The sequence below is a fragment of the Megachile rotundata genome, chromosome 4 (assembly GCF_050947335.1).
Source record: "Megachile rotundata isolate GNS110a chromosome 4, iyMegRotu1, whole genome shotgun sequence".
In the NCBI taxonomy this organism is placed as follows: domain Eukaryota; kingdom Metazoa; phylum Arthropoda; class Insecta; order Hymenoptera; family Megachilidae; genus Megachile; species Megachile rotundata.
Window position 1 is genome coordinate 18968082 of NC_134986.1, and position 24953 is coordinate 18993034.

The window sequence follows — 24953 nt, forward strand, 5'->3', positions numbered from 1 at the left end:
AATCGTAGACTCCCATGAGTGGCCGTTCAACGCGAGAAACCAGATTTTCTAAACGAAAACTTTTCTGTCGATAGTTTCGCGATGGATGTCTTGCCGAGCTTGACTAATTGATCGATGCTCGTTGCACACTTCCTTATGCCGTGCCGAGTTAATTCGCGTTCAACCGTGGTCGTTTAACTCGAATTATGCAAACGCTGACCTCGCTCGCAAATCATCTAGGAACGAGCTAACCCGGGAATACTCGCGCGAGCGAAATCATGCGCGATGATTCAACGTTGAAACATCGATTATCGGTGATGGAAGGTCAGCGAATTGCATTCGATTACAGTCCCATAATCTTTTTTATCGATTTTCTAGGTTCGAGTAGAATCTAAGAAAATTTCGCGATTCTTTTATTCGACATAGAAGATTCGAGTCTCGAATGTCGAGAGAATCAAGAAGTTCGGTATGCTTGTTACGGCAGATATTTCGTAACGTAATATAAACCGATATAATCGGTATTTTGCAAGAATTTTAACGCGTCCTAAGGCATTCAAAGTTTTAACTGCCTTTTATTTCGATAAATGTTCGCGGTACCATAATTATTCGATATAACGATGACCGTCGTTAACTACCGACTCGAAGGATAGCCGATAAAATCAGCCAGTTACCCGGAGGGCAAATTAAGACATACATTTCTCGGAAGTGTCCCCTCTTGAATAATTTTACGAAGCTCATTAAATCGTTACACCCACGCTAACTGGAAAGTGAACCTGTTTGTTAGCCCGTGAAAGAACCTCCTTTTTCTCCTTATTATCTGGTCGTTCATCTTTTGCTCCGGTATATTCGTCATACACGGTGTCCCTTTTATCGAAGAAACGCTTCGAAATTCGCGTATCCCGAATAATCGTCGCGGCAGGATCGTTAGTTTCGAATCTTCTTTGGTGGCAGAGGTTCGGAATGGGAAATTTAAAAGAAATTCACCGAACAAGCGGTTTCGTGTAACCAAGATCCACGGATACGCCTCCCTCGTGGATTTTACCCTCCTCCCACTCTCGATCTTCCTCTTTCTTCGTCGTCCGCGTATCCTTGTCACGAAGCACGGTGTTGCGGTAGATCGTGTCCTTGAGCGGTACATCTCCAGCTCTTCCTCGGGGTTCTTTTTCCTTTCTTATGTTCCTTTTCTGCCGCCGTCGTTGCTCCAAGGGTCTGTTCCGCTCGTAGCTCGCCTATTCCTGGCCACTCCATTTGCATCGCGCAACAAGAAGACGAAGAAAGAGAAAAGGAGAGAGAAAGAGAGAGGGAGAGAAATAGATGGCGAAGAAGCCGAGATCCGCTTAGACGGCTGGAAAAATGGCGGAACACGAAAGCGAGCCGCTCGTGCATCGGTGAAGGAAGACAAAATGTCGCGGGGGTGTCGCGGGGGAGAGGTTTTACATGGCCATGGCTACATAATATCTCGTGGCCGGCTGCACGAACGACCGGATGCTGCGTCGCGTCGCATCGCGTCGGTTCACAAACTGTGTGTCTTGAATTTGCAACCAGAGTTTCCTGCGCCTTTCGAACCCATCTGATAAGAACCGTGTTCCACGGACGCCTGACCGCGGCCGTTTACTTTTTCTTTAAGACGTACCACGAGTTCTATTATATACCGAACCCTTGCTTCCTTGCGAATTTCAGATTTAGCGCGATTCTTCGGTTACCGAACCGAAACGTACTTCCTGGATTCGCCGCCAGGTGGATCGTGAACAACGCCGACCGTTTGTATTGTAATTGGACGCGAGTCGGATGCTAATGCGCTACGCGATATAAGAAAATACCCTTTTGGAAATGGACCCTTCCCAGATTTACGACTTATCGCTGGAACGACTGTCGATCAAATTATGCGAGGCAATTTATGCGGGTTTAGCTAGGGTCACCATCGTTGCACGGCATAACGATAGAATCGTCATGCTACGAATTACCGAAGAGGAAACGTTAGAATCGGTGCAACAAGCAGTAACTCGATTGTCAGGAAACTTTTAGCGTGTGCGGTTCACGTAGCAAAGTCACGTTAGGTCGCCGCCACCGTGTTGTCCGTCGATGTAACGGGCCACCCGCGGTCATCTTGCTAGCAATTCCACATATTATGCCGGCAACCCTTGGCCAGAGTAGCTCGGTTCGCTTGCGGTTCCCCGTCCGGCGACATCGCGAACCCATTGTGTTTCCGCGAGCTTCCGCGATGCTACTCCGAGCTGCCACATAACGGAATCTCCTGTTCCCGACTGGTAACAACGTAACCGGTAACGTTAACAAATCCGTTCTTCGCTATCTACCGTGCGATTCTTTCTGTTGCTTCGTCAAACGTATCACTTTAAATGCATCCGCGTAAGAACGTCGAGGACTATCCTTCGCGTTCGAAGCAAAACTATCCCCAAGTTTTTCGAGGCTAGGCTTTTTCCGCTGTCTCCCTAACTTAACCGAGAATGCTACATAGGTTCTCGAAGAATGTGGAACGATTCGAAGTAAAGGACGAAAGGGGAGCGTACTGCATTTCGTAAAAGAACGTACGAAACGAGATCGAGGGCGCGGTAAATTGCAATTTGCCGGTGGAGCGTCGAAGGTCTCTTCTTCCGAAGAAACGACCGACTTCGTTCGGAAACTCGTTCTTATCCGAGGAATTATAGTGTTTAGTCGACGAATGGACCAGCGCACAGAAATAGCATTCGCCGCGACGAAGCAATCGTTCGCGCGTGAATCGAAGCAGATGTTTCGCGTGAGATAGCCTTTGGAACGTATTACTAACTCGGAACAAAAACTGACTCCGTATTACCGAGAATCCATTGAATTTCTAATGGGAACCGAAGCTGCTCCGTTTCGGACTTTCTACGTTTCGAAATTGGTCATTGAACAACCTAACGCGACCAATTTCTTCGCACTACAGACTTTCGCGATAGAAAAACGGGGATAAACTCGGTGCTAATCCTGAACAAACCGTGGAAAATAACGATGGTACGAAAGGTGAAATAATACTGGTCGTAACATAGACCCTGAAATTACGTGTTGGTGTTCGCGGAACGAAAGAGACGAAGACAATCGTTGAAGAAATCCCGATGATTTCTCGAGGTCTCTTGTTCGTTCTAGTCGTGCAACGAAGCGGAACCGATGTTCGAGGAAAGGTTAGCCGATCGTGTCCTTTTGCACCGACATCGCCCGGAGGACCGTCAACAGGATCTTCCACGAGCCCTGCATCTCCTTCGCGAACGTTCTTGCTCCACTTTACAGTACTCCGACAGGCAGCTGCGAGCTTCCAAAGAAGCGATTAAAACTCTATTTGCCCGGGCTGGATGCTGCCGAGGATCTGTCCGGAGAAACTACTCGGCCTCGCTACCCACCTCGATCATGAAATTTGCATGAAAAACGAACAGATCGAGCCGACGGACGGACGTGTTCGCCCCACGGACGCGACAGCACCAAGAGGAAAGTTGACAGGCGGGAATAGAGTTCTCATCCCCGAGTCGTCAAACGACGACGATATCCTCGAAGAGGCCGGTGCTCGTTTTCCGTCGACTCCAGTCACTCGATCGCCTCCAATTAAACTGTTTTCTCGTTAATGACGTTACTCGTGGTCGATAAATCAAACGGGCGCCGCTTGAATAACATCGACGACATGGGAGGATCGATGCGTTAGACAGCACGGAATCGATTACGATCGCGATCGCCGGAAGGAGAGATTCGAAGACAGATCTAATTTAAAGATTTGTTTCACGCCGAACAGTTTTTTCTACGTATATGGGGCATACGAATGGCGCAGCATGGTCGCTAGACGTAATAATGAATATAATAATACCTGTTGACGTAATTAGGCGTAACGTAGCGTGCAGTTAAACGAGAGGGGAACGCGACGCCTGTAGAACTTAGGGCTTGAAGCATAGCGTGTGGAACGTGAAACTTCGAGCGTGTGGGGCATAGCGTGTAACGTATGGAGCATAGGGCATAGCGAAAGTGGAAAAACGGAAGGTTGCCTCGAGTTCTGTCCACGAGACTTTCGACGAGCATCCCACTTATCCTCTCACACGCTCCACAGCTTGCTACAAACTCTCCTCTGCCTATTACTAATTAGCCTATTCCAGCGATCCACGCGAATGACATCTCGTATAGCCGATGAAAAATTTCCAGGCATACATCGAAGTAGAAAGGTCAGAAAGTTGCCCTTTGAGTTTATTATTCCTGTAACGCGATAACCGGATAACAGCAAGGGAGACGAAGGGCTCGTAGAAGGTCGATGCACCTCTAGCCATCTCTAGCCCAGGAGGTGGTAGAAGAGGAGAAGAAGAAGAAGAAGAAGAAGAAGAAGAAAAAGAAGGGAAAGAAGGTATAATCATATTTCTTGCTTCGTCCCTTTCGACTCGTTCCTTCCCTTGTTCGTCTGCAGTCTACGTTCTACTCCCTTTGCACGGATTCATCCGGCGTGCCTTGAAACGACCACGAAGACAACAACCATACGGCCGCTAATTACTTTCAAGATTTATCGAGATCGGCTCGAGCACCTTTACGTACCCTTCTCCGGATCGATCGTTATCACTGACCGAGTTTACCTGAGGAGCTCTGCCTCGACCAAGTCTCGAGTTCTTTTGTTGATCGGTTGACAAGATCACCGCGTGCACGACAACCTCCTTTTCTGTTTCGGTATCTTGTTCCTTTGTTTTTTCTAGCTCATAGCTATTTAACGTACGCTGGTAAAATAATTATAAAGTAATTATAAGAGTAGCAAAACCGGCACACCAGTTTGAAAGCGTAGCGCATCGTGCATCAAGAAGCGCGAGAATTCTCCGCTTTACTCGAAACACGATTTCAGGTTACTTACCCTGTTGGGTCGGAATTTATGGCCTCCACTTGACGAGGAATAAAATTCGAGCAATACCGTGTCCAAGTCTCATAGGGGTAGCACGGTTCATTAGTTCGATGGCGATCGTTCGCGAGCTGTAGCCGAGCTAGATGGGAACGATTTCTCCTGGCCTTCCAGCTGCTACCGCGCTTTCTCACGGAAGAAGAAGCCAGATTCTAAGCGGAATCCGCCGCTTTATACGATCGAGAAATGATGAGCGATCATCTACCTCGTCCGTGAAGATTTCCCGAGACGATGGGACCCGGTACAAGCTCCGTAGCTAACCCAGGGGAATCCAGCAGCCACCTAAGCGCCGATTTACGTGCCTTCATTGTTTATGAATCTCTTATTCCATCAAAGGAATGCCTTCTTTCTCTTTCTCATTATTTATGAATCTATTCGGTAGCTACCGTTCGGTAGCCAGCTCGGATAGGTAGACTCGTAAATCAGATCGTTCAAGTTCACCGTTGCGAGAATAACCCAACGAATGCCAGATGTCTCTTCGATCGATTCGATCGCTTCGACTACCGCTTCAGCAACCTATCACGGACCATAATATTCCCAGTCGAGGCCTCGCGACGTCCGGTAATGGACGTTCAGGAAATCGACTGAATCGAGCTGGATAGAAAATTGAATGTCGAAGCTACGAGTTCGAGTGCGGCTTTACTGCGCCGTGGACAATTTACGAACGACATTTCGTTTTACCGTTTCTCCTGACCGATTGCATGGCTTAGCGACCTTTGCAAACCTGTAGGTGTTCGAAACACGGGATGTTTCGAAACGGACGATACACTTTCGTTAATTGATTATGCGCTACGATTAACGAGCCTTCGAAAATTTCTTTCTTTCCAATAACCGATGTAATTAAACTCGTATCGCCGATCGGCGATGTTCATCGTGACTCTTAACGTAATTAACTCCGTAAAAACTATAAATTCGGAAATAACGGAAAGCGAAAAGACCGGTATTATTTTTTCAATGTACTCCTTCTTTTACGATACATAAATCGATCCTGCTCGAGGACGATCGATTAATTGGAAAATGTGACCGTTTCGACGAACACCCTGAAGGACCGCGGGAATCATTGACACGCTCGCTATCGTTTGATCTGCCACCGAGCAAAATATGCAAATAACGATCACTCTGCCGGAAATGATAGGTAGAGTGAAATTAGCCGACGGAAGCGGCGGTATCTCGTGGCTCAATCTGCCACGCTATTTTTCAACGCGGTATTCGTAAATTCGTTTCGCTGAATATTATAGTAATCTATATGAAGCATTAATTCGCCTTAGGCATAAACAGATTCTTCGCGTTCGTTCTTTATCTTTTTTATGTTTCGATATTGACTGTACTGCATCGAAATCGAAAAAAGGTTGCTAGACTAAATTATTGGAAGCGGGTCGAGCGAACATTTCGAACGCTCGTTGCGTGCAGGACATCGCGAAGTGGGCAGCGATCGCCGCGTTAACTTGGCGGTAGAGAAGCTTACAAGCGTGGAGAGCCATTAATTTAAGCAACGGTGGCGTCTCGAGGAGCATAAATCTACATGTTCCGGTAGCGATGCGCGCGCAGGTCCTTTCTACCGCGTCCAGGATGCGCGATCACGATCTTACGATCATACGCTCGGAGAGTTTGCATTTATCTCCCCGTAAGGATCGGATTTATCCACACAACGATGACCCTGCTTCAGGAAGCAACTTCTGAAAATCGCTCGTATTACTCGAGAATGCGGCAGAAATCATCGTCCCGTTGAAAATGCAATTCGCGAGACAAGTGGCCTTACCCTGTCTCTCGATTCGTTTTAGCGCGAGCATTAGATTAGTAGGTTGTTCCGGTCGAAAAGCGCGTAAACGTAATTCAAAGCATAACTCGAACTCGTTTCTGCTGGAACGTTCATTTTCGGTGCCTCGGGACGAGAAGACTGGTCTCGTGGCTGGGTAATTGATTCTTCACGGAACCCAAGAAGATCCCATCGCGTAATTGCGCGGACGGTTTGCCGCGAGAGCTCCGCATAATTCGAGCAGAGCACTCGAAGATCGTGACTTTGTAATTAACCGTCGCCGAGAAATCCCCGATTCTATATAAAATACCGCTGATCTCGCGTAATGACGAACAATTTGCCGAGATCGGTCGATTTAATTAAAACGACGACGAGACAAATATCCGCTCGTTTCGTGCGTCCCTGGATACCCGTTCCTCCCATTCCGCAGCGAAGGTATACATTTTACGGAAGACGTAAAGTCGCCGTGAAAATTGCTACATGTTCCTCGAATGCGCGTTAGGGCTAAATATTAATTTTACCGGAATGCGGGAAAAAAGAAATCGATCGCTTAGATCGCTTCCGAATGGACCGGGAAAACTGGTATTCGATTCGATCGAGAAGTTATACCATAAATATCGTAGTTAATTTGAAAATCAACGTTGCAATTAAATCAGAAGCAGTATACGCGTACGAACGGTTAGTTTTTTTTACGAAGAACACTTTCGTGACAAAGGGAACGACAAAAGCAGCATATAAATCCGATGTTCTGTTTAATATTGATGACTCGATCGTCCGTGGCCCGGCCAGCCCAGCAATAAGCTCATGATCTTTGAAGCGAGTTCGTTACCGGTGGACGAGCAGGACGAGTTAATAAAGAGGATAGATAGTCCTGAGGCGATCCCGTGGACAATGTTCCGAGGATACGGGGAACGCCTCCGCGAACACGAAGAGTGCATTTGTTACAGAATCATTGTGTCTAGTCACGAGGTACTGCAGCGAAAGCCAAGACAAATGGAAATCCGTGCTCTCTGGTAGGGCGACCGTGATTCACGAAGCGATTTCCTAGCGAGGGGATACACCGCCAAGATAATCCAGAAGACCCATCGCTTTCGTATAACCGGGATAATTAAATGCCCGCAGCCGCGATACAACGGTACTGTCTACTCTGAATATCAATTATCCTTATATCAAGAACAATTGGGCGACCTCCAGAGGTCTCTTGGACCATCAGACAAAACTAATCGAGTATCAGACGGGGAGCATCGCTGTTAATTATCCCTCCGTCTAGTGGGTATAAAGTTGAATCGTTGCTCGCGAAGATCTCTGATGCCGACGGCGATTCTCGAGTAACCGAGGGTAATGATCGGATTGATTTTATTGTACGGTCACAATTATAGAAAACGAGCGGGTGGTCTCTTTTTTTTTTTGAAACGAGATCATTTAAATATGCTAATTTAATGTATTTATCGACGAGTAAACCTATTAACAACCTAAGAGATTTCGATGTAAGTAAATACGCTTTAGTCCTACGTGTTTCAATGGAACGATAGATAAATCGATTGAAAATAATTTCAAGACGACAATTTTATCTTACTCGAACAACTTGATCGCTAACAAATTTCGCATAGTTGTTAAATACTACCTCAACGAATATAATAGACAATTTGGAACGGCGTGTATTAAGTTCGTCATGGAAACGTACCCACGGGCCCACGGATGTAATCGAGATGGCGCTGATTAACCGCGATGTTCATAATAAAAAGGAGGCCGCGAACGAGCGTTGTTTCCGGAAGGGAGCTCGCGGAACGCGATGCCGGAAACCAGAATCTCGGTTGGCAAAGCCTTCAACAGCCATAGAACATCTCGCGAGAGAACTCGTCGACCAGGTTTCTCGCTCGTTTCGCCAACAGACCGGTTGTGACGTAAAGGTCAGGGTTCCGTGTGCACACGACTTTTCCTGCGGGTGTAAACGAAGACAATGCGGCGCGAGAAGTTCACACGGATGTTTCGAGCCTTCTCTTCAATTTATTTACTGTTCCTACTGTTCGTGTCATTCTCGTGCGTTCTCGTCACACCTGTGAGACAATGCGCGCAAGGAAGAAACGAGAAGTTCGTCGAGTAACGCGCGCCGTCTCTCACGGTGGTCACCGTTGACCTACACTTAGGATGTTCTTCCGACGGATACCGAGTGATGCGGAATAAGATCCCGTCGCAAATATTTGACAACGACGAATACATAAATAATAAAACCGGAGTACCAAGCAGCAGCTGAGACGTAGTGAAACGCGATCCGAAGTTCTGCCGGGCACGGAAGGAAGTCACGGGCAGATTTAAAACCATGTGTCGGAGAAATCCCGGTTGTTCGAGGCCGGAACGTGTCGCATGACACGCGCAGCAAGGATTCCGTCTCCGTGAAAAGAGAGTAACGCAGTGTCAAACGGTAACCGCGACACGTTCCCTCGATAGCCACGTTCTTAGAAGGACCAGTGTTCTCGAGTGACTCCGAAGCGAGAGCAGCCGCCGGATGAAATCCGCTGTTCTTCTTCGGGTTTCTTTCGCCGCGACCGCGGTTAGAGCATTAATCTTCGTAACAGTGCATCAACCCGTCCGCCAACTGAACCGAAGCGCATTCCTCGTTGTTAGCGAGAGCACGCGTGCTCGCGAAGGCGGCAAATATCGATTCTTCTCCGGCTGAAAACTGTCGAATCCTGAGACCGATAGACAGTATCGTACTAAGGCTTCGTTTGATAAAGGACAAACGTAAAGGATCAGAGCTGGTTTACCTTTGGCCCGTCGCCTAATTACTCTACTCGTCAAAATTTTCTTCGTTGTACAATGAATTATTGCTCTTTTTTATAATAGCTTATGTGCGCGTATTTTCGAAAAGGGTAATAATGCACTCGGAGAATAATTCCTGGTTTAACGACAAAGTTATGCAATCACTGGTCGTGGCATCGAGAATAACTGTTTAGTTATCCGACGAAAGAAGGCTCGATCATCGTTGTGCGGCTACGTTACGGAAGCTTGACACGTTGATTTCATCTTCGTTCACGCTGTTTCAGGCGATTCAAGCGCGTCGGTGAAAGACGCGAGTGGGAGGTCAGAATGAACCTTTGACCTCAGGCACAAACCACGACAAAAGCCTACTACTCTGTTACACGGTCCCCAGTTATTCAAGGCACGATGACCTCGAACCGAGACTACGAATCGACGACCGTACCTTCTAGCTGAGCCTTCTAACGCGCCGTTATCGCATTACGTTCGCTTCAGACGAGCAATCCCGCGTTATTTACGTGCTGCCGCAATTACTGGCAGCCACGGTGCCGTACCGCACGACACGAAACGTCCTTTTCCGTACCGGTCGAAGGGAGTAAGCTCTCGACTATGATACTCCTAAACGGTACCTTCGAAGATGTTCCGAGAGATAAGGACCTAAAATCGTAGATCAGAGAGAGCTCGCGTTAAAACACGATGCAACGTACGGTTCCGAGTGCTGTGGCGACTCGAGATGCAAATTTACGACTTCGACTTATGGAGACACCGTAAATTTTTCATAATTTTAACGAATGTCTTGTCAATTTTCGCATCTTTGAAAGTTCTAATAATCGTGGTAATAACGCTAGTCCTTGTAATCATCGAGTTCTTGCTAATTTTAACAACTTAATAACTTCGACGGTCATAGCCATGATGGCGTCGATAATGTTTTTAGCCCCGACTTTGCCTCGACAGTTTTGACGATGATCACGATACTTTCGACAACCGTAACGGTTGTTCTTCCTCGTCATTTAAGAAGAATGGTTTTTTCTTTTGCCACCATAAGTCTTGCCGTGTAAACGATTAAATGTAGGAAAAAGTACATGTTCGAAATGAGTGGGAACGAAAACCAGTTGATCGGTAACTGCGTCCACAGCAGGATCGCTCAATCGACCGGTAAGAAAAAGGAAAAAGAGCTAATGAAAGGAAACGGTTGATCGCGCGAAAGATCGAAAAACGACGTAGAAAAGGAAGAAGAGCGTTGAAAAGAAGCTGCTAGGATGTAGAAGAAACGGGGAGGTGGCGACTGTTGTAAAGGGAGCAAAAAGCCGGGGACAAGCGTAAGAAATCCAGGAAGTAGCTCGGTCGGTGGAGCAACGCGAGCAAAAGGTGCGCGGGAAACCGGTGACTCGCGTGCTTTCAGCTTGCACGAGCGAATTACTCGAGCAACTCCGGCAATCTTCAGCAACTTCCTCGAGTCGAGGATCCTCTTTTAACGCTTTGACGAACGAACGCGATTTATTTACCGACGGATTGATTTACCGACACCACGACCACCGCGATAACGAGCTATCCAACCCTTAGCAAATAACGGCTGTTCCTTTTGCTTTTAGTCGGTAATTTATTGTAAATTATACGAGAAAATCTAGAGAATTTGATACAAGAACCGAGAGATAAATTACAGCGAAGACTTTATAACATTCCGGCCCGTTAACCGAGAAAGATGATTTCACCGGGATCCCCTTATTAACGATGCGCTTACCCAAATATTTTTGCGCTCGGTTTCCGTACCGCACTTTTAGCGGCATGAAAATGAGGGCTTTGTCCATCGCTATATTCTCAATTCTACCTCCTTTCGGACTACATAAGAAGGTTCGTAACACGCGAAAACTTCTCGTTTTGCCAGCAACCGAGTTATACTTGCGGAACTTCGCTTGAAAAACCGTTTCAGATACACGAATGTTCCATTACTCGTGTGCGAGCATAGAATTCATTAACACGTTTACCAGCACACGCTAGAAATATCTTCGCCTTGTATACGACATACTCGATGGTATAACATAGTCGATATACATAAGCACTGGAACAACGACGACAAATATTAACGTACCTTTGTCACAAGTATCCTGTTTATTTTCGTAAATTAAGAAATCCAAATAATACATATTTATTATGAATCTGCTGTTTGAAATATGTTCGTTCGATCGCCTGATCACGTTTGATTCGTAGCGTTAGACATTAATGAGCCCATAGAAGTCAGTAAGCATCGAAAGACACGACGAGAGTGGAGAACAAGCACGGCTCCGAATCCAATTACGTTTCTAACCCGAGATTCGTTGCTTCTGTTACAGATGGGGTCGTCTGCGATCGGCACGATGGCGGCTGTGGCCACGAGCGTGACGTTGATGACCTTGATCTCTGTCTCTCAGGCAGCCCTGGGTGAGTACACTTTTTCATTTTTTTCAAACTCTCCTTGAGATATTAAGTCTCCAACGACAGCATTTATATTCTAAGGAACACGATTTACGTCATCGATTTATTCTCGGTTTTGTGCTCTACTTATATGAATAGAAAAATAGAATATAAAGTTTATATGAATAGAAAAGTGTCCATAAAATATGAAGCGACGAATAACTCGTCTTTATAGGCGCACGTGTATGGAGTACTTTGAATAAGTTCTGCAATCCCGTTTCAGCTAGGACAGCATTCGAGAAGTTGACGGATTACGACTACCGTGGAACGACTTATTACAGCGTAAGGAACCTGTCCTTGTACGAGTGTCAGGGATGGTGCCGCGAGGAGGTAGAATGTCAGGCAGCAGCGTTCTCGTTCGTCGTAAATCCTTTGGCGCCGATGCAGGACACCCTCTGTCAGTTGCAGAACGAAACGGCCGCGACGAATCCCGCGGCACAACCGCAAAGAGCCGCGAACATGTACTACATGACCAAGCTTCAAATTAGATCAGGTAAATAGGTGAAAATTGCGGATCAAACTGTGACTCCGTTCGAGATTGTACGTTCTAAAGACGTTCCAAGCAATTTTCCCGTTACTCCGATCGTACAGTTATAAATACTGTTTTGTTCGAAAAGCGAATACCGTCTGCCTTGTCTATTATAAGGAGGGACAAGTTCGTATTTATGGAAACGCGTAACACGAGGAGCAAATTGACAGAGCCACAATCGAATCGCGTCATTCTAATTTCTGTCCGCTGCATCCGGCGGATTTCATAATCTTCTTACACCTGCCTGAAAAATTCGACCTTCGGCAGCTTAAACGGTCCATTATAATCGAGCCACCAGCACGACTTCGTTAATGAACGCTAATACCCCTCGCACCTCGTGCTGCTCCCTGTCGTTAAAAACCCTTCTCGGGACCGGCGAGAACAAAGAGGACACGAACCCGAGGAGAAGACCGAGCAGGTTACAGGAAAATTCTGCGACGAAAGAGGGGGAGGGGCGCATAATCCCGGTTTAGGGCGATAGAGGTAAAGTCGTCGGAAAGCAGGTAGACGTGCAAATAAACGGACGCGGTAAGAAGCCGGTAGCTCCTTGTTCGAGAGGCAGCTTGTTTGATTTGGACCGAACTGTAAACGAATCTGGTATCGTCGGAGCGATATTTGAACTGTTTTGTTGGCTGGTGGTCAGGTAGAAACGCGATTCGTGGATGAATCTGTTTCCTGGAGATTTAAATTACGTGGCACGAAAGGAATTATTGTACGCGTACGGTGTTCGCGTTATTCGGACATCCGATCGTTCGGGATTAAAGAAAAACAAAATGATAAATTATAAATTCGCGTAGCAGGTTTCCGCGTTTCAAAACTTCTTCGAATCGAACAGCACAAGAACCTACGATTCGAAACACAAAAGAAGACCCATGGAGCCAGGGGACAAGCGGTTGCGGATATTCGTCGGCAAGAAAGTCTACAATTTGCCAAAGAGAAGAACCCCAGGTTGGCTGCAAACAATAAAGAATCTGCTGGTACCCATCGAATGGTGCGAAGGGTGCTTTTAAGCCACGGTTGTCGGCATAAACAGGTACCTGCAGGGTCGTATCGGAGGTGTCGAAAAGATCCCAAGGGGGTCTAAGAAACCCCTAATATTGGTTTAACGAGCCTGCTGGTACCTTCGATCCTTCAAACTAACGCGGTTCCCTCGTAAAACCTTTTGGACATCTACCCTAGCCACCTCTCGCTTGGGTCGTACTCGAAAGAACAACGAACAGCTTCGAGGAAGGTTCCCGTTTCCATGAAACGTTCGATGCCAGGCGCCTACTTCGTTCCAAAACGTTTTTGTCAGCTCTGTCGGACAATAAAAATGTAGAAGATCGCGCGTTACAGCTGTCGACGACGTATTTAGAAACATACGAATTCGACATATTCCTAAGCTTATGTAATTCCTATTCCAAACGTTGTGTAACCTACGAAGAATGCTTTTCCACGTCAAAATCAGGATTTTAACCGGCATAGAAGGATTGGATATCTGTCGCGATCAGCGACAATGTTTTTCTTCTGCCAATTTCCACACGAAATCCTTCCACCCTTAAAATAACTCTTAACAGACGAAACAGTCTCCTTCGTCATCGAGGTCTCGACTTGTCGAGAATTCGTATGGTCGTTCTTCAGGGTTTGAACGTCGAAAGTTGGCTCGCTCGAAATTTTACGTAACGTATGTTCTGATCGTCCCGCGACGTTTTAATTCGAGAAATAAAACAGCCCGCTGTCTGTCGATGATTAATTTTAGTAACATCGTGAGTCACGGTTGACAGAGTTCAACGACGGTTCACTGCCAACAGAAATATTTCCAGCGGACCGAAATTTCTAGCCGACCAGAAATAGTTCGAGAGCAACAATGGACAAGAGTATTGTAGAATAATATTTAATAATTAGAAAGATTAATGAAATTTATTAACAAAGTATGACTGGTTATAATTAATTAAATGCAACACAAATGGAACTTCACGAATTAACGGATTTCTCACGTCTCTATCTCACAATCTCACACGCAGCAATGCGCTCTTGCTTTGCTCCCAAAACGTTCGATCACGCCAAAAAGACAATCTTACTATCTTCTAGCAACCTTCATTACATGCAAACTTCAATCATACCATACGCAAGCTTCATTCATATTATGCACCCATGTCGATCATACAATTACATAGTACATACACACACATACCACAGTATTTTTAAAAATCCTTTGCACGATTTTCGAAACACGATTGGAATTCGGATGCTTCGTAATTTAACAGAACACGGAGACTCGTTGTAATTTTACAAGATACAGTGTGTAAGGTACAAAGCATAGCGCGGTGTGCGTATAGTGTAGGATGTAACGCGTGATACGTATTCAGGATGAATAGGTAGGACCCGAATAGCCGAGTGTCACCGTTATTCGTAGACAAGAAGACTCGACTCGCTAAATCGAAGCGTATCCCACGGATTTGGCCGGTATCTAATTGGTAAGCTAAAAGGTTAAAAAATAAATGAGGTCAGATATCGAGAAGGAATTCGTAGGAATAATGGTGAATCATCGGTGTCGGTTCGTTGGCATGATCCCGGTCGTATTCGACATTAGCGCCGGTTTCGAGGGCGTAACAAAAGAAATTGGAACGCGATGACTGGTCCCAGCGTCGAAACGTAAACCCGTTTCTCGAGCCAAAAATCGCCGAGCTCGTGCGTCAGAGGAACGTACGTGTGTGGCACGTCGCGATATGCCAAGTCACATGTTACCTCGACTCGTGATTTTGGTAGCGAGCTCTCATCCTCGTGTGCTCGTCCCGCGGTTACCGCGTTCGCGTGATCGACCGTCCGAGAAATTCGCCACACTTCCTCGGATTCACCGGATACGTAACTGTTTCTCGATCGATGATCCATGCCTCGAGTGTCTGTCCGCGAATACCGATCTTCTTTTGCTCTTTCACGCCGTTCCGCTTTTCTCTCTTCATTCGTACTTTTTACCGGTTATTTCGAGAACCGGAGACTACGAATTACCGCATTTCGTGGCTATCAATCTTCCTTTCGAAGAAAAGAAACAAAACGACCTTCAAGTAATGTTTCTACGTTCGTACGCAATATGTTCGTTCCAAGAGAATTTTGCTGTAGAAGGTAATAAGAGTGGATTGTAGTAGACTATGCATGAAATGGTAAATTGATCGAAGGAATAGCGGCGATGTAGAAAGTCGGATCATTTAGGTATTTGTAGCCGAAACGTTTTGAAACGTTTGAAGATTCAGATATCGGAAGAAGGTAAAGAAAAACTTGGAAAATCTTGAGAAAGGACTTTGATAGTTTTGTGCAGAAGTACAAGGTTGCGGAAACGTTTACCACGTGTACTTTATCCGCGAACATACTTGTATCGCTGGAATACTTTCGCGCAGTTTTCTACATGTTCGTATAAATTGTAAGCGATTACTATCCCCGTCGCAATCGCTATCCACCTCAGCCACTGTATTAAATTTCTGAAGCGTTGGTACACAGGTGTTGGCATACGAAGCTCGCGTTGCATACGACAGCGTTACGTAACACGTCACTCCCTTACCGCCTGCGTACGCTTCGTCAGGTGTGCAAACGTCGCGTCTGCGGTCAGGCGTATCCACGTGTCCTGTCTCTCTATAGACGAAAACATTTCACGCGCTACCGAATCACACGACCGACTTCGTCGTTGCTCGAACGTTTCCGATTTATTCCTTTGCCGAAGAAACAATCATATTATTTCAGAGAACGTGTGCCTACGTCCGTGGTCCTTCGAACGAGTTCCGAACAAGATGATACGCGGTCTGGACAACGCGTTGATCTACACGTCGACGAAAGAAGCTTGTCTAGCCGCTTGCCTGAACGAGCATCGCTTCACCTGTCGTTCCGTCGAGTACAATTACGTAACGCTTCAATGTCACCTGAGTGACTCGGATCGGAGAACGACAGGCCAGTACGTTCAATTCGTGGACGCCCAGGGTGTGGACTATTTCGAAAATTTATGCCTGAAAGGTAAAACTCGATGACGAGAAAACATTTGCGAAGACCACGGAAACCACTCTGAGAATGATAACTTTTCAGGAAAGGAAGCTTGCAAGTCACAGAGGATCTTCCAGATGCCTAGAATCGGCGTGGCCGATGACAAGGTTGCGCAATACGCGGGATTGCATTATTACACGGACAAAGAACTTCAAGTTCAGAGCGAATCCGCGTGCAGATTGGCCTGCGAGATCGAGAACGAGTTTCTTTGCAGATCCTTCTTGTATCGGGGCGCTCCTCAGGGATCAGCTTATAACTGTCAGCTGTTTCATCTGGATCACTGGACTCTTCCTGATGGCCCTTCGACGTATCTGAACGCGGAGCGTCCACTGATCGATAACGGGGAAAGAGTCGGGACGTACTTTGAGAATTATTGCGAGAGTAAGTCGCTGTACCGTTTTATCGGATCGTTTCTTCGGCATCTTATAACGATACGCGTTTTCAGAGGGAACTGGTCCAGTCGCGGATCCGTTACCGGTCGTCTTCGAAACCACGGAGGATCCCACGATAAACAATCTCACTAGGAACGACATCAACTGCGATAAAACTGGAACCTGTTACGATGGTACGTGCGTTCGTTGAACAACGCGCGGTTGTTCGCTATCGCGGACCGAAAGGTTAACTCGAAAAAATCCTCCCTAAACACTCTTTATTATCGTAAGCTTAATCATAGCCGTACAACGTAATTACAGTGTCGGTGGATTGCAAGGATACTCGAATAGCCGTTCAGGTTCGCACGAACAAGCCCTTCAACGGTCGCATTTATGCCTTGGGTCGCTCCGAGACCTGCAACATCGACGTGATCAATAGCGATCTCTTCAGGCTCGATTTAACCATGAGCGGACAAGATTGTAACACTCAGAGTGTGGTACGTATACGTCTACGCTTTGTAAATTGTACACACACATACACACTCTGGCCTCGCACTAGCTCGAGTCGTTCAATTCTGCTCAAACTGTCTGTTCACCATGGCAGCGTGACGGTTTTCAGACTGGGATCTATTCGAACACGGTCGTCCTTCAACACCATTCCGTGGTGATGACCAAGGCCGATAAGATATACAAGGTGAAATGTACGTACGATATGTCGTCGAAGAATATTACCTTCGGAATGATGCCGATCAGAGACCCGGAAATGATCAGTATCACCAGCGCGCCGGAAGCTCCACCGCCAAGGATTCGCATCCTCGACAGCAGATCCAGGGAAGTCGAGACTGTTCGCATAGGAGACAAACTGACCTTCAGAATCGAAATCCCAGAAGATAGTACGTTTCCGTTCTTGCTGCTTTCGTATTCCTTCGACGCATCGAGGAAGTTCGTTTACATTCTTTTATCTTTTTAGCTCCATATGGAATCTTTGCACGAAGCTGCGTGGCTATGGCAAAGGACTCGAAGAGCACTTTCCAGATCATCGACGACGAAGGGTCAGTGATTCCGATTCGTAAATCGCGGCTTTAGGATACTTTATTGCATATGCATGTTTCGCGATAACCGGGAATTAATCAAATCCTATCCAAAGTTCCAATCGTATCTCAAACTAATCTTGGATTAGTCAGAGTCCGATCCAAGCAGCGAATATTTCGATTCGAATCGATTACACAGTGTTCTGTATCGTGTAATGAAATGACCCTGAATTCGATCGGAGATTAACAAAGCAGATAAGCGGTATCTCGATGGTATACTAATTGTCGAGCCGTGATTCATAACTGCACGAGCAAAATTTAAAATGAATCATTCGATTTGTCAGGTGCCCTGTTGATCCATCGATCTTCCCCAGCTTCACCCCGGACGGGAATGCTCTTCAATCCGTCTACGAGGCGTTCAGATTCACCGAGTCTTATGGCGTGATCTTCCAGTGCAACGTCAAATACTGTCTAGGACCCTGTGAGCCGGTAATAAAACGAACCGTAAATCGATCTACGTCTTTTCGTCGCGCGAGACACGAAGAAATGCGTTTGATTGCAGGCTGTCTGCGAATGGGGACGAGAATCGGTGGAGTCGTGGGGAAAGAGACGTCGAAGAAGTATTGCGAACGCTACCGAAGAAAAGGCGGACGACATGACGTTGTCGCAGGAGATTCTGGTGCTCGATTTCGGCGATGAAAAACAATCGGATTTCTTGAAGAGCGACGCTAGCATAGACTTCAACGAAGCGGGTAACTGTTCAAACATCGAACGAACGATTCGTACATAGAGTTCAACCTGTTTAACCTGTTGCAAATTATCTTGCAGACAAAACGGTGACCATAGTGGAACCCTGTCCAACGAAGACGTCCGTTCTGGTTCTGGGAGTGACGTGTGCTCTTTTGGTGCTCATCTACATATCCACGATCTTCTGCTATTACATGAAGAAATGGTTGTCGCCCCGTAAAATGATGCCCTGAAACCCGTCCGTTCGCGACTCGATATTCGGTGAGGCGATGGAAGTAGCTGGAAGGAAGAACTCTTTGATAAAAGTGCAAACTAATCTTGCGTAACTCCTTGTACGAGTTACGCAATCGCACGCGATGAACCCGAGAAACGCGTACGACTCGTTCGCTGGAAAAATTACGACTCGCGTGCTGCCGTTCGCGACGTTACTCACCTTTCGCGCGAAACGAGCTTCCGGGAAACAACGCGTTCAATTTTTCCACCCGAGTCGAAACCAGACGCGACGACGTCGGGTTTGTCGCGAGATTTCGATTATTTTTCGGAGGGGGCGCAAATTTAACCCTTTCGTTGGCTACCGTAACTCTGACGACCAAATAACGAACAAAATTCCAGCCCGAAAGAAAGGGTGACCAACCGAATTCAAAAGGGATTGAAAAATTCGAAACAAATATGGTCACGGAATATTCTCCTAACGAAAGGGTTAAATTTGCGAAAAAGTTCGATTCGGCACGGATGCCCTTCTCAACCTTTCTTGACTTGAAAAAAGTAGCAAAATGCTTGCGAGTGCAAGAAGGAAAAGCCAAGGGCATCTTTAAAAAAATAAAAGCTTAGTCGATTCGAAAACGCGCGCACCGGCGAAAGTCATAAGTCGCGGCGGATTGTGCAAGAAGCCGCGAAGGGGAAATCTTTTTCGTCGACGACGTTAAAGCGCACTCATTATAGAACACTTTAAATACAATATAATTTTACACGGCGACATTTAGCGGTGATCGCAGGTGATGATGAGAGTCACGAGGCATCAACGCTTGTGCAACGCTGAACTGAGGATCGATTTCGCAGACGATGATAGAAAATAGGCATATCGGTTTCAACAATATCTTTTACGGGACACGATACTTTTTATACTTCTTAACATGAATCTTTCCTTTTTTTGTACGTCCGAACGTTTCTCACGTTTCATACAGAATATTTATCATGCATATCGGATCTTTTTTCTAGATCGCAAATGGGGCGATGATCGCAGGGATTTTGCGTGCAATATGTTTCGTAGCGAGTCGCGGAACGTTTAATTTTCTCGAGGACGATGAAACGATCGGTTACGAAGAAACAACTTTTCTCCTCGTATCGAGAAAAAGGAATTTATGCTGCGTTGCAGATCAAATGGTCGATTCGTTTAGAAAATCTTCGACTGTAACTTCGTTAAAAACGAAGGGTGCTTCAAAAATCTTTACTCTTTTAAGTATTCGATTCTGAAACGATGTATTTCAGCCGATCACGGTTAGATACTTGATCGAAGCGGCCATGCGGTTTACTTTAAACGCTCCTAGTGGAACAATCTAGATGAAAATTCGTACAGAAAAAAATGCACTGGGGTGCAACCGAATACGCTCGAATCGAAGCGATATAAACGTTATTTATTTAGCAAATCGGCTATCTGTCACGCGGAAACTCGATAGATTCGACGTGCATTGCTTTCGACTGAACAATTGTTCCTCGATCCGCGAATCGCTGGGTTCTCTTTCTTCTGTACGAACAGCCAGGGTTATCCTGACGACAAAAATTGTAATAAGTACACTTCTTTATTTAAGGACATTTGTAGACACTGCTAACGGTCTTATTCCCTAAAAAGTGCTACTTCTGATCGGGTTGCAAGGAGAGCACGGTGATACGAGCGACACCATATGTCCCCTTGCGTCGTTCAATATCGAAAACCACCGCGGATATTTCCAGATCGTTGCCGTCCGTGATAAATGATCACTCCCCTCTTCTTTCTCCCCTTTCGATCATACGATCGTACGCTACGGCCCTGATCATTTTTTCTTCCGCGGAAATCGACTTGTAACCCGTATCAAGACTAGCGATATTTAAAGGTTCACGCTTCACTAACGTCTCTAACGATACAACTAGCGTTTAAGGTAGGAGATAAACGGAGCAACACGTAGGCATAGGGAAAATAAAAGAAAAAACGGAAACGAAAAAAAGAGAGCAGTTTTCTACTTCTTTTTTTTTAATCACGAAGAGCAATCTCGTTATTAATAACGGTGGTACGTTAATCAGTCATTCGATTTTCTGCTCAACGGACGATTAAACTTGCAAAAGATTACTATTATCGCGTATAAATTAGCATCCGACGAATCTGTACTCTCGATTGTAGGATGACTCGATCGGAAAATTGAAGTTTGCAAAAACGCTGATCATTTGAAATGAACCACCCGTTGAAATCGTGAAATACGTAATAAATTAATAGAACGGTGAGAAGGTACACGATCAACGAACTCGATAAAAGTATTTTTCTATGGACTATGCGAATTTATTATCTCCAAGTATCGCTTTCACGTACTTCGAAAGAAAATTGTGAAGAAACAATAACTGCAGTAAGCGTAATCGCGTACTTAAAAAATTTACATTTAATCTTAGATTATTTCTGACTGCATTTACAATGGTATGAAATGGATTTTGATAAGCAGCAATAAAACAAGTGTATATATTATCGACTGTAGTAGGTGTTGAGAGTGGAAACACAACATACACGCATCAATATCACATGTATTTGTACTCTATTTATGTACGCGAATATTTTAATAATTAAACGGAGAAGAATTTCGATAATAACCTATTTCTTTACCCCTTTACGCGTTCACTCCCCTAATCTCTCTACGATTCTAGAGGGATTCACGAAGAACGTTCTAGAAGGAAGAGAAGAAAATCTGGGAAGAGCCTAACTGGCCTAAAGGAATTATCGCGTGTTACGCATACCCGTTTCCACTGTAGCAATCGTCGCGTTAATGAAATCGTTATCGGTGATCGATTTTACTGTACAACCAGACACGTAAACAAATTAAAACGATTGGCGGACAGCCAACGAGCGTTTGAAACTTGTGATTAATTGATCTGTGTATTGGGTCGGGTATTAAAGATGCACGTGTTTGCGTTTATTATTGCTACGAGTAATAATATGAATCACTTGATACGCGCTCGCCGTCGATGAATAGTCAGTTGACTTCAGATAAAAACAATTGCAACATCTTCCTTCGTAAATAGACTGCTATTGCAACCGGTCAGTGGATATTTTTACGCTTGTTTTGTAAGTAAGATGGACCAATTTTGTTTTCGGGAAAGAAAAGGAGCTCGCGCGTACGTATTCGTTGGAGGTTCGATTAGTAATTATTTTGAGACGGTGCACGTCGTATTCTAAACGTTCTTCGGCAGAACTATGCGCCGATGACGAGTCATGCTTTAATGAGGTTTCAAAGGCTAGCGTTAATCGATAACAAATTTAACGAGCTTAACTGCTCTCGACCCTTGAAGACAGCGGTTATCTGGACGATAAATATTTTCAGCCGCTCGTTAAAAAGCGGTTTTGCAATACAGACGGAACGACTGAATCAGTTTAATGGTAGAAAATATCTGTGGCCGCGTTTCGTTCCGCTATTAATCTAATTTGGAATTAGGAAAATATTAAATGTAAGTCATGTATTAGCGAGTAGAATCGAAGTGCCATCTTCGATATTAGAGTAGAAACTCCGCGCGTTCATGCTTCTCCGCTACTGTAGTCTGGTATGTACGAAAAGATATAAAATTGTTTACTAACATTCGAAAAGTACGACAAATAATTGTAACGCGTTTGGACGTCGATAAAGCGAATCGCGGATAACACCGCGCTTTCCAGCGGTTCGTCTATTTTTTACCGCTCGGTCGATAAAGAGACTCGCGTCAGCGTAGAGTCGAGGTCAGAGCGTTAAACGCAACGTAACGATTTCGTGGTCGAATTGAAGGTTTACGCGGAAACGAGGTACAAAAGGATGCTTAGCAGTCGTTTCGAATCGTCGTCATCCAGCGTCGTGGTTGTCTTTCGTCGTGCCAAAAGGCGAAACGCATGGCAACCTCGTCAACCTCGATACGCCTTCGCCATTGATAAGATAAAGGTTAGCGCGTGTGTGCGTGAGTATACCAGTAACGTGGGCGTTGTTGCATTTCGCTTTATTCCTATGCACTTCGATCCTTGCGTTCGCTCTCGATAACGTTTCTTCTTTCTACGTCTCGCATTTTTTCCTCGTGCTCGTTCTTTCTCTTTTGTCCCCTCGGTATCGCACGTTAGAAAACGAAAGAGACAGCGCGTCACCGTGCTACGCACGTATCGAAATCGTGGCCGTAGCCCGATGAAACGATGCTTTCGTTCCGCGAGGTTAGTCCCGGACTCGCAGGTATGCGCAGGTATGCACGAGTAGGCGCCATCGTGTGACCGCCCACGGAGAGAAGGTATATTTCTGATTTGTACGTGGGCAAACGAGCGATGCGACCAACTGTCACGCTTAACCTACGTATACGTTGCTGGACAAAATTATAAAACGCTGAATTCTCGTTCACGTATATTTAACACCTTCGGCCTTTCGAAATACGCGACCTTTGAATGGTCATAAAAGTACACGAAACCAGAAGAATTCTCGTGAAATTTCCGAATATTCTTTCGCGCGAATCCGTCGAAAGTACTGGAAAAACCAAAGGTGATTAACCTTGATAACCGTTACGAGATATTTATGTTCGCGCGTGCATCTCGAATCGTTTAAATTTTATAGAACACGTTAGATTCGTTACACGCATAAGTTACCGTTTACCTATCCTACGATTAGAACGAAACACACCGACACCCAGAAATGGGCCGCTTTACGCTGGTGCACGTGTGGCGCTCTCCCAGTTAGCGTGTACATAAATAAACTTAGGTTATATGGCCGAGCCTGCGATTTTAGCGAGTGTCGTTCTTTACTCTGGATAAAAGAATGAACACGCGTGCGCGATTCTTCCTTGCCGTTCACGAGTTGTAGCGCTAAATAACTATGATCTAATGTTTGTTCTTCCCCCGGTAGATACCGCGTGGAAAAGTTAGTTACAACGATCCAAAGGTATCTAGAAATGCTGCTATCGATTATCGATCAATTATCGATGTCTTATCGATAGTTAACGACACGTCGATAATATCGCTAAGACTGTTTAGATTCGTTCAAAGTACGAATCGGATCGAACGTAACTCGAACGAAGAACAGTTAGATTCGAAGGAAAGATGGCAACTTGTACGATCGAAATCGTTGGTGGAAAACATAAACATAGGCGAGCAGGGTATAATTAGCCGAACGAAGTAACGAGGCAAGTTGCTTAAAACGCTTGTAACGAATCCGTGTCGTTAACTGGACGAATGCCAATTACACGAAAGTCGAAACGATTTCGGACGCGGACAAGATTCGATCAATCGTCCCGGTGAAACGAGTATCGTAGGCGACCGCTAGTCTGCTCTGGCAAGAACCCTCGATCGTTGCTACTGTACGGGAGCGGAGCAGACAAGCATAACGGGGAGGGCCGTCTAATGCACTTTTTGCAGGATCGCGGATCGCAACCGCTACGCCCTTTTCTATAGCGGTCGCATTCTCGAGCGGTCTGGTCGCGCAAGTAAGGTAGGTAAGGGCCAGCGCACAGGAGTAGTATGCCACATGAAAGGTGAGGTGTCGCGAGTCGGCCGAATGGTAAATAAAAGTGGCCCGTCTCGCTCACTCTTACTCTCGACGAGAGCGCGACGCGACGCTCCGATTCTATGCTTTGATCGTCGTCGTCGTCGTCGCGTACCCGCACGTACCGGTTAGGTGAAAAGAGAGCAAGGAAAGCGAAGGCTACGAAACCGTGGCGAACAAACACACGGTGGAGCGAGAGAGAAGAAGAACGGTCGACGTACACATCATTTGGGCGCCGAGAAGTCTGGCGCGACCAGGCCAAGCCAGGCCAGGCCACAGGCGCGTCTCTGGTTACGCGACCATTTGGGGCGCCAACGGTGGAACGCGTTTGGGGCGAGAGAGGGCGAGAGGGGACCGCGGGGAGGGCAGGACGGAAGAGGGACAGAAGGGAAAAACCATAGGAGGGCAAAGAGAGAGAAAAAGAGGCCCCGAGAGGGGTCAGCGGAGTCGTAGGTAGGCGTCCGAGCATCGTCGAGCTTCGAACCGGGGGAATCGCGTAGGGTGGTGTACAGAGACTTGGGAAAGGAGAAAGAAGGGGGTGACGGAGGGGGAATGAACGAAGGGGCCCCCATAGGCTACATTCCAGCGGGACGCGAGTTTTCAAACATGGCTACCCACGTGAATGTAGGTCCACGACCGAACCTATAACGCGCACACGCTCGACCTTACCAGGCTCGTTCCTTCTTTTTCTCCGTTTCGCGTTTCTCTCCGTT

The 24953-nt window shown here is 46.1% G+C and overlaps 1 protein-coding gene across 4 annotated transcripts in view; it reads left to right on the forward strand.

Annotated features, from left to right (window-relative positions):
* The window catches only part of tyn (trynity), a 34955-nt gene extending 13603 nt beyond the window's left edge, over window positions 1-21352 (forward strand). Inside the window, exons 1-12 of one of the 4 annotated variants that reach the window (XM_076531278.1) lie at window positions 8321-8536; window positions 11714-11801; window positions 12058-12327; window positions 16078-16344; window positions 16414-16752; window positions 16817-16936; window positions 17064-17239; window positions 17347-17635; window positions 17713-17794; window positions 18118-18262; window positions 18336-18525; window positions 18602-21352. In XM_076531278.1, the coding sequence (XP_076387393.1) occupies window positions 8336-8536; window positions 11714-11801; window positions 12058-12327; window positions 16078-16344; window positions 16414-16752; window positions 16817-16936; window positions 17064-17239; window positions 17347-17635; window positions 17713-17794; window positions 18118-18262; window positions 18336-18525; window positions 18602-18753 (2319 nt within the window). In that variant the 5' untranslated portion in view covers window positions 8321-8335 and the 3' untranslated portion in view covers window positions 18754-21352. Of the gene's footprint in view, window positions 1-8320; window positions 8537-11546; window positions 11622-11713; window positions 11802-12057; window positions 12328-16077; window positions 16345-16413; window positions 16753-16816; window positions 16937-17063; window positions 17240-17346; window positions 17636-17712; window positions 17795-18117; window positions 18263-18335; window positions 18526-18601 lie in introns of those variants that run through there. The other 3 variants (XM_076531279.1, XM_076531280.1, XM_012291615.2) reach the window with 3 other exon arrangements.
* The last annotated feature ends 3601 nt before the right edge of the window (window positions 21353-24953 follow it).